The sequence below is a fragment of the Lactuca sativa genome, chromosome 1, assembly GCF_002870075.4.
Source record: "Lactuca sativa cultivar Salinas chromosome 1, Lsat_Salinas_v11, whole genome shotgun sequence".
Classification (NCBI taxonomy): Eukaryota; Viridiplantae; Streptophyta; class Magnoliopsida; order Asterales; family Asteraceae; genus Lactuca; species Lactuca sativa.
In genome coordinates, this window is record NC_056623.2 from 24,929,037 (window position 1) to 24,938,214 (window position 9,178).

The 9,178-nt window shown below is 30.6% G+C and overlaps 1 protein-coding gene across 2 annotated transcripts; it reads right to left on the reverse strand.

Annotated features, from left to right (window-relative positions):
- Positions 1 to 706: 706 nt before the first annotated feature.
- Positions 707 to 3,334, reverse strand: LOC111876220 (protein MIZU-KUSSEI 1). 2 transcript variants are annotated; one of them, XM_042899624.2, is made up of 2 exons: positions 2,453 to 3,334; positions 707 to 1,024 (listed from the first exon to the last, which is right to left on the reverse strand). In XM_042899624.2, exons 1-2 carry the CDS (start codon positions 3,317 to 3,319, stop codon positions 968 to 970), a joined length of 924 nt encoding a protein of 307 aa, XP_042755558.1. In that variant the 5' UTR covers positions 3,320 to 3,334; the 3' UTR covers positions 707 to 967. The 2 variants fall into 2 exon arrangements, with proteins under 2 accessions (XP_042755558.1, XP_023728526.2); XM_023872758.3 differs by having other exon boundaries at positions 707 to 1,109; positions 2,453 to 3,333.
- Between the last annotated feature and the right edge of the window lie 5,844 nt (positions 3,335 to 9,178).

Consider the following 9,178-nt stretch of genomic DNA (forward strand, 5'->3'; position numbering starts at 1 on the left):
GTAAGCTCTTTCAAGATTCTGCCATACCTGAAGAGAAGTGGATACAGCTAGAGTTTCTGCCATGGCAGTTTTGGTGAGTGAGGTTTGGATGATGAGATACGCTCGTTGATCATCTTCGAGCCATTTTTCATAGGCAGGGTTCGGAACAGTAGCGCCTTCGGTGTGGAGGGTTTTCGTTGGAGCTAGGGTTGTACCAAGGACATGACCAGAGAGCTTTTGATAAGCAAGGAGAGGGAGCAACTGATTGTGCCACAACAAGTAATTGGTTGGAGATAATTTAAGAGTGATCATATGAAGAATGGTAGCGAGAGGAAGCGAAGACTCAAAAGTTCCGGTCATGAGATCGATGAAGAGAAGAAGGAGAGGGTAATCCTATTGAAAATCTGATACCATGTAAGGATTACAATCAATTCACCTTAATAATATTGTATTATTCATTAGGTATATATAGTACATAAAATACAATAAGGTATTAAAATACACGATTGACACAATCTTATAAAACTATACAATATTATGTACTCTTATTTCTAATAACAATTGTCACCCAAAGTTTTGTATTTGTTTACATAACAAGGGTTTTTGTTAAACAATATTTTGTGGTTCATGACTAAATGTCATGAAATTTATAACAACCATAATTTTTAAAAGCATTTGAAGTGTCATACATATAATAATGTTACAGTGGAGATAATATGTTGACGGATACCACACAAGGATAAGCTGACTATTTTTATAAATAATCTCCTACATAAGAAAGCAAAATGATGAAGAAGAACTCGAGCCCACATAAGTGATCTCCTTTTGAGTTATGGAATTTTCTCTTCCGTTTGACATCATATATAATTTTCAACATCAAAATACAAAGCTACGAAATGGGACTACAATGGTAGGGGAAGCTGTAGAGTGGTTGCAGAGTACCATTGCAGAGGAAGATTGTAGACAAATTTGCAAGGCAGTTCGATATTCAACATATCGTAATTGCAGAGTCCAACATACCACAATAGCGGTGCTCGATGAAGATCTGATACATCCTCACAAATCGACACGATTTAGGAGACTAACTTTGTTCCGAAAGAACGAAGATGAAGATTTTGAATTTTTTTTTTCTGAAAATGAAGGTTTACCAAAAACATAAAAAGACTCATCCTGTGATGAAGATATGAAAAAAAAAATGATACAAAATCGAAAAAACATAACAGTAACTTTTGATTTAATCTTTAAAAAGAATATTAAAAAAGAAGTCAAATGAATTAGATGTAACCGGTGAAACGGGGACCATACAAACCTTTTTTAAATATATAAAATAATATGAATGCTTGTTGGACTACAATAATATTAATCCATAATAAATTTTGATAGAAATAGACCATAACTTTGATATAATAAGATTTACATGGAAAAACATTAGAGCCTTGCTAAAACATATTGGGTTATTAGAAAAGTAATCAAAGATGTAATTCATCTGTTACACTCAAAGTTAGTCCAATGTATCATCCTTGTCTTTGTCGTTCCTTTGGATTTTATCAATTCATATGGACTGTTCCCTACCACTAATCCTAATCCCACACTGAACAAACTTTTTGCTTTTTTGACATCAACATCACGATAGATAAACATCATATCATATGTTAACTCCTTGTTAGTCACATAAAACTAAAGTCGTGTGCGTAATTTTCTTCGGAAATATTTCAAGTAAAACTTAGTAGTTAGATCAGTGTATTCAGTTTTTTTTGTCAAATAATGTACATCTATATACATTTTCTTTCGGTTCCTAAACTTTATAAAAAGAAAAGAAAATTTATATCTAGTTTGAAACAGATGAAGTAGTCGAATATCATCCAACTCATAAGATCGACTTTATTTGATAGAAAATAAGACTTTTCTTGTCTATAAAAATATATATTTAATTTGATAAATACTCGAATAAGACGTTTGACTGTTTGAGTATCAATTTATTTTTAATAAGTTAAAATAAAATAGCGAAGCATATGAAACAAAATGAAATTCATAATTTTATGTATCGATTTTTTAATTAAAAACAAAATAAAATACAATAAAAAAACTTAACGAAAATATTATTGAGTTCTCTAAAATAATTCCAAACAAAAATACTATATTTTTCTTGGGACAAAGAAAGTATATTCGTTACAAACAAGTGCATTTCATCAGAAAGTTCAAGGTAAATTTAAAACAACTAATTACATAAGGAAAGAGCCAAAAATGTTATAGCTACATTTTATATTATGATGATTAAATTATAGAAAATAATCAAAGAAGAACCATATATAAGTTTGAGTTTGATTTTTTTTTTTAACTCAATTAATTCCCAAAAAAATTTAGAAAATTATGATTTACATCATCAATATGAAACCCAAAAAATATTAGATCATATTCATGTGTAAAAATAAAAGTATGTTTTCCTTTTCCTTAATTTCTAATGTACTCTTACAAAGAAAATGCTGAGTTCTTGGCCATCTGCAGCTCCTTCAGGATTGATCATATGAAAAGCTTCTGAATCTTTACTTCCGACCACTCGGTCAAACCTTGCTCTCATATAAGTCAACTCGCCGTCCACCGCCCACTCCTTTCCCGACAGCCCCGGAAGTACTCCGGCACCCATTGACACCCCTCGCAGCGACTGCATCACATGAAGTTCATCATCTGTCATTTGTGTCCTTCGTATCGAATACCCATATTTCCTTCCATTACAATAAACTCCCCACACATATTCCTCCAACACCTTCTTCTTATTAGTTTTAGTTTCACTTTCCAGCGATAATCTGACGATATCTGACGCCATTTCTTTCTGGAACGCGGTTGAGCTCATCGGAAGCTCAATCACAAAGACTGGGAGACGGTGTGGATCTTCTTGGATGGCTAAACTTACTCTCCCTCTCCGGTAACCAAATAGGGTTCCGGTGGTTGCGTGATCAGTTAGCAGCTGCTTTCTTGGCCGGCCTAATAGTGCCACCATCTTGCAACCGGAGGTTAGCATGGGAAGAAGCTTGAACATGCGGAAGATACCACCGCCGCCGCCGCCACCGCTGCCACTGCGACTTTTTGATCGCTTTTCCCGATTGGTGGTGTGCTGTAAAAACGATGCAAGAGCTGGGTTTTCCATTTGATGAAATGGGCTGGAGTGGACAGGAGGCATTATTTTATATAACGAGGTTATAAATTCAGAATGTATGGAATTGAATGTACAAAGTAAGTGATGAAAGAATTCTTCCAAATATATAGAAAGGGTTTTTAAAGTAGGGGAGCTTGTTTTGAATAAATAAGGAATACAACCAAGATAAATGGATGGATTACACATGTAATTTTCACATTTGTAGAAAAGCTAAAATATATAAAAGGTAGATATAACACTGATAATATATATATATATATATATATATATATATATATATATATATATATATATATATATATATATATATATATATATATATATATATATATATATATATATATATATATATATATATATATGAAAATTCTAAACATTTGAAAAAATTTGGATATATAAAAATAATTAGAAAAATAGTGAATTATTAGAATTTAAATGTTTTTTCTTTTTTAAATTTAAACAAATAATTTAGATAGATAAATAAAGGAAACTAATAAATTTTAATTTAGATATTTTGAAATTAGAAGGAAAGTCAATTATTAAAATAGATATACATTTAATATTACATTAATTGCAATTATTACATTTAAATACTATGTAGAATTTAATAAAATAGAAAAAATTATAAAATGACATTTGGAATAAAAATTAATTCAAAATAACCAAAAAATAACATTTGACAAATTGAATGAGAGTGTGACAAGTGACAAAAAAACCTTCATTTATTAGAGTAGATAATTATAACATTAAATTGGTTAATGTCAAAGAATAACAACATATTCTTTAGAGTAAATCACACGGATGCATTCATGTTGTTTGGCTAAATTCGTTAGCTTCGTTCTTATGTTTTGTTTTTCATTCGGATCATCCCTAGTTAGTATTAAACTTGCATGTTTTATCTTTATCAGCGATTAAGTGACTATATTACACAACTTTCTATTTTGTATTATTTGTTTATTTACTCTAATAAATAAATATTTTTTTTTTGCTATTTGTTACACTCTTATTCAATTTGACAAATGTTATTTTGTGGTTATTTTGAATTAAAAAAATTTTCGCATGTCATTTTATGAGTTTTTATATTTTATGAAATTATACATAATATTTTAATATAATAATTGCAATAAATATAGTAATAGATGGATATCAATTTCATTAATAAACTTACCTTTTAATTTTTAAATTCCCCCAAATTAAAGTTTATTAGTTTCTTTTGTTTATTTATTTAAATTATTGGTTTAAATTTAAAAGATAAAAAACATTTTTATTATAATAATTTATTATTTTTCCTATTTTCTTATAAATTCAAAGTTCTCAAATATATATATATATATATATATATATATATATATATATATATATATATTAAAATTAATTCATGTAATATATAGGTTTCACAACTAGTTTATTTAAAAATATTAACCCCCCCCCCCTTTCCCTTCTTTTTCAAAGTCATGACAACCACCACTAGATACCATCGACACTAAATTAGAGTAAACCAAACAAAAATAATTTTAAACCTAAAATAAAAATCATACAATACTAAATTTGAAAACTCAAATCTCAAAAATTAAACTAGAATCAAATCCAAAAACTTCAAACATTAATTAAATATGAAAACTCACTGAAATTGAATCTAATATGCATTTTATTTTGTAGAGCAATATTGTATAAATCAACCTGCTCTTTGGTAGATTAGAGAGCATAAAACGAAATGCTCCTCCACTCATTTTTTGTACACCAAGAAAGGTAGATGTTTGTGTGTGTATGTGTGTGAGAGAGAGAGGGGAGAGAAATGATGGTATATGTTCGCCGGAAACAACTAAGAAAGAAAGTTGAGGGAGATGATGGTGTGTTTTCATTAGAAGCAATCAAGGCGATGATGACAAAAAGATATAGGGTTTTAGCACCTTCTCCATCTCTCGTTTTTGTTCGTCGAAAATTAACAACCGAGGCATCGACGACCCCAAATATAGGTTTTGGGAAGAGAAAGGGAAGTAGCGATGGCGAAGCTAATAACGATAAAAACATTTTTCAGATTGAATTTTTCAAAGACAAAAAAAAGTACACCACATAAGGTATACATATACATTTCAAGGATCTGTAAAGAAAAACAACAAAAAAGAAATTCATTTTTTAACGCCTAAGTGATTTGAAGAGATAAAAAAAGAGTAAGTTATATGAATGGTCCCTACGGTTTGAGGTAATTTGCTAACTTGGTCTCTAACTTATTTTTTTAATTTGGGTGGTCCTTACTATTTGTTTCTCTTACGTGTTTGGTCCTTACTGTTTGTTTTTGTTACGTATTTGGTTATGTCTTACCTAAAAGACTATTATTTATATGGGGAAAAATAATAGAATAGGTAAGATAAGATGATCGGGATGGGGTTGAGACCAAACGCGTAACAAAAACAAACAGTAGAAACCTTTCGAATAAAAAAATAAGTTAGGGACCTAACACGCAAATTACCCTAAACCATAGGAAACATTCGTGTAATTTACTAAAAAGAAAACACCATGTATATTTGTTGACAATCTTACGAAAGAAAAGGTGGGTGAGGGGGTCCAAATGTTGATGTGACCAAGTTTATAGTGATGAAAAAGAAATAGAAAAGGAGGGGAAGGAAGGAGGGCTTGAATGTGCTGCAGATAAGGAAGGGGTGGTGGTTGGACCACAACTTGTGTGGGGAAAGTTTATGGTGATAAAGTTTAATTGTTAGATGGGCCTTTCCTTTTAAAAAATTATTAGATCTTTTTTTTTCTTTTAAAAGATGATAAATTTTGATTTAAATTATGTTTCAAAGTATAATGTCCTTAAAGTTACATTCAAGACGACTTCATTTGCTTATTAACAATAGATCTAACATATTTACTGATTTTGTTGAATAACTGTTTTAATTTTTTTAAGTATTTGTTATTAATCAAAGATAATGAAACCATATACTAGATGAAAGTTTCATGCTTTTTAGAACAGGGGATATAACATGTTATGAACCGATTTCAATGGGATTGATTTTGTATTATGTTAATAGCGAATAAATTTTATAATTTTAACAAATTGATTATTACTTTTCTAAGATAAGATATATACGAGAAGCATGGTATTGATGAGCATATGAGCAATGGTGCTTTTCCTGAACATTTTAACATGGGGTGTTTCAACGTCTCCCTTAGCTTTATTTTATGTTTTTTCCCCATTCCTATTCTCATTAGGTGTTCTCTATCCATTCAAAAAAAACAATCATTTAACTTTATTTATTGAATACTCTCAATGTAATTTTATCAAAAAAAATAATAATAATGCATTGAGAATTTTAAATATGCATAGAAGCATAACATACATGCTTCACATATTGAAAAGACGTTCGTTACCCCCATACCTTCAACCATTGAGAAATTGATTAAAGTTTGATGCCTTTTCTATTCTTATCTCTACATTTGGAACCGTTTTTATATGTATATAAATGTGACGACAATTATTTTTTCTACACGTTTGCATGACTCATGCATTAAATTATGTATAATGTTGTAACCAACGTCCATTATTAACATATGTATTATTACTTGCATTTACGGTGCTTTTACCATTGATGTGATGTTGTACCTCCACAACAGATGAAAAAATATATTATCACTTGCAATAAACCGTGATCACAAACAGACAAACTTACTATTGATCAATTGAGAAACGAAAATCTCACTAGTCACTTGCAAAGAAGATATTAACTCTTTAATTTTGATTTCAACTGGTAGCTCTAACTCTTTTTTCATGATAAGCATTCAGGTAACAAGTATATATATTTACCGGCAAATGAAAAGCAACCCTAATTAAAATAAAGGGAAATTAAGAAATCTAACATTTTTAGTGTATTTCAAGATATTTACAATTTTTTAACAAAAATAACCACTTTGTTCGGAATGGGCATTCCGAACCAAGAAAAAAAACATTTTTTTTCATCGATTCCGAAACGTCATTCCAGATTCCGGACCAACATTCCATATTCCAAACTAAAATTTCGGATTTCAGGAAGAAAAAAAAAAAAAAAAAAAAAAAAAAAAAAAAAAAAAAAAAAAAAAACTCCGGAATTTTAACAAGTTTGAATCCGAAGAACAATTCCGGAACTTCAAGAAAAAAAACATTTTTTTGCTTAATTTAATGAAAAAAATTAAACAAACATAGTTAAATGAACTATATAAAATATTAGTCCATAAAATTAAACATTTTATTGAAAAACGGTGACAAAACATTATGAAATATAGCATTCGAAATCTTAAAAATAAAAAAATAAAAAAAATCTTTGAAAAAAAACGCTGGAATATGAACAATATTCCGAAATTAGGGCATTCCGGAGAAAATGATTACTTTTCAAGAACTGAAAAAATATGATTTTTTTAAAACCTCGTTTTTAATGGTTAGATTACTAAATTTCTTAAAATAAAACTCTAGCGAGTTTCCTTAATTATATACTATTCGTATAAAAAAATATTCTTTATAATTGAAGTTGTTGGCTAATCGGAAGGCAGATCATTAGGAGTGTGGTTAGTGTGGAGCAGACAACTTTTATTAACGAGCAACAGATTATTGGCTAACCTTTTTAATGTTGAATGTAGTGGTCAGTTCGTTCAAGATGCAAATGAGGCGGTAAATGGTCTTCAATGTTGATTTTGAGAAAAAAAAAAAACAAAAAATTTGATTCTTGGGATTACCTAATTCATATTATGACCATTTTGGGTTTTGGTCATGTGTGGTGAAGTTGGATAAGGGTCTTCTTTCTTTTGCCAGAGCTTCGATTTTAATCAATGGATGATTTTGCCGTTAAGATGGGTCTTCATCAGGGTGATCATTTATCCTTTTTTGTTTCTTATTGTTATGTATTTCTTTGTGTGTATATATTGAAGCTGGAATGGATTTGGGTGAAAAACCGTTGCCACAAAGTGGAGATCAGAGCTCCACAATGTGGCAAGCCACGCAGTGGAGAAACATGGCCACAGAGTGGCAGTCTATCAATCATAAGCCCATGATTTTAGGGGTTTCAATGTATTTAAGCATAAGGTTCTACATTGTTGAACCTTTTAGCAGCCTCCATCATATCTAGAACCCATTGGGAGAAACCTTAGCCTCCATCTTCAAGATTTGAGTTCCTCCCCTCTCCTCTCTCCTATTTTGGATGCTTTTATGATATTTTTGATGAAGCTCAAAGATCACTAAAGTTCTTTTGGTTGCAAGGAATCATGCTTCAAGTTTGGATCCATCAAAGGCACTATATTTCTGGACTATTATGAGTATAAAGTTCCAATCTTGCTCTTTAGTTCTTTATCTCTCTTCATTTATGATTTTTGGCACTTTTCGTCCATTTTATGAGTGATCTTGGAGTTTAGTGGAATCTAACATCTTTTGATCAGTTTGGAATGCTTCTTGGACCTCATGGACTAGGAAAGTTATGATCTTTTGTCTTCCCTTTTAGTCATGCAAGTTATTTTGGTACTTTATGTCATTTTGGTGTATATAAGTTGAGATCTTGAAAGATTGTGACATTATTATGGATAAAATTGGAAACTTTATCCATCTAGACATCTTGTTGATTCAGATCTGAAAGTGGGAGACTTGGACTTAATGGTTTAAGTTGAGAAAGATGCATCTTTGGGTCCCTTTGAGACTTAAAGTCTAGATCTTAGTGGTTTGGACCATCCTAATGGATAAAGTTGGAAACTTTATCCATTATGAAGCTATTCAGTGGCGAGTCTAGAACGTAAAATCACATGGTTTACTATTTAAATGGAACCGATGGAAAATTACAAAAAAAATCAAACAATACTAGTTGCGGGTTTGAATCGGTCAAGTCGTATAAGCCAAAAAAATATTTAAAATTCTAACAACTGTATCCGACAAGGTCTTATATCTTGATATGTTTTTATAATTGCATCATTACTAATGACGGAGGGGCAGACAACGACTGTTGGTGATGGCACTGACACACCTGAGAGTGATGTAGGTTGGCAATTGAGATGGCTGGTGGGCTGATGAGTGATGTCGGATTGTGATCG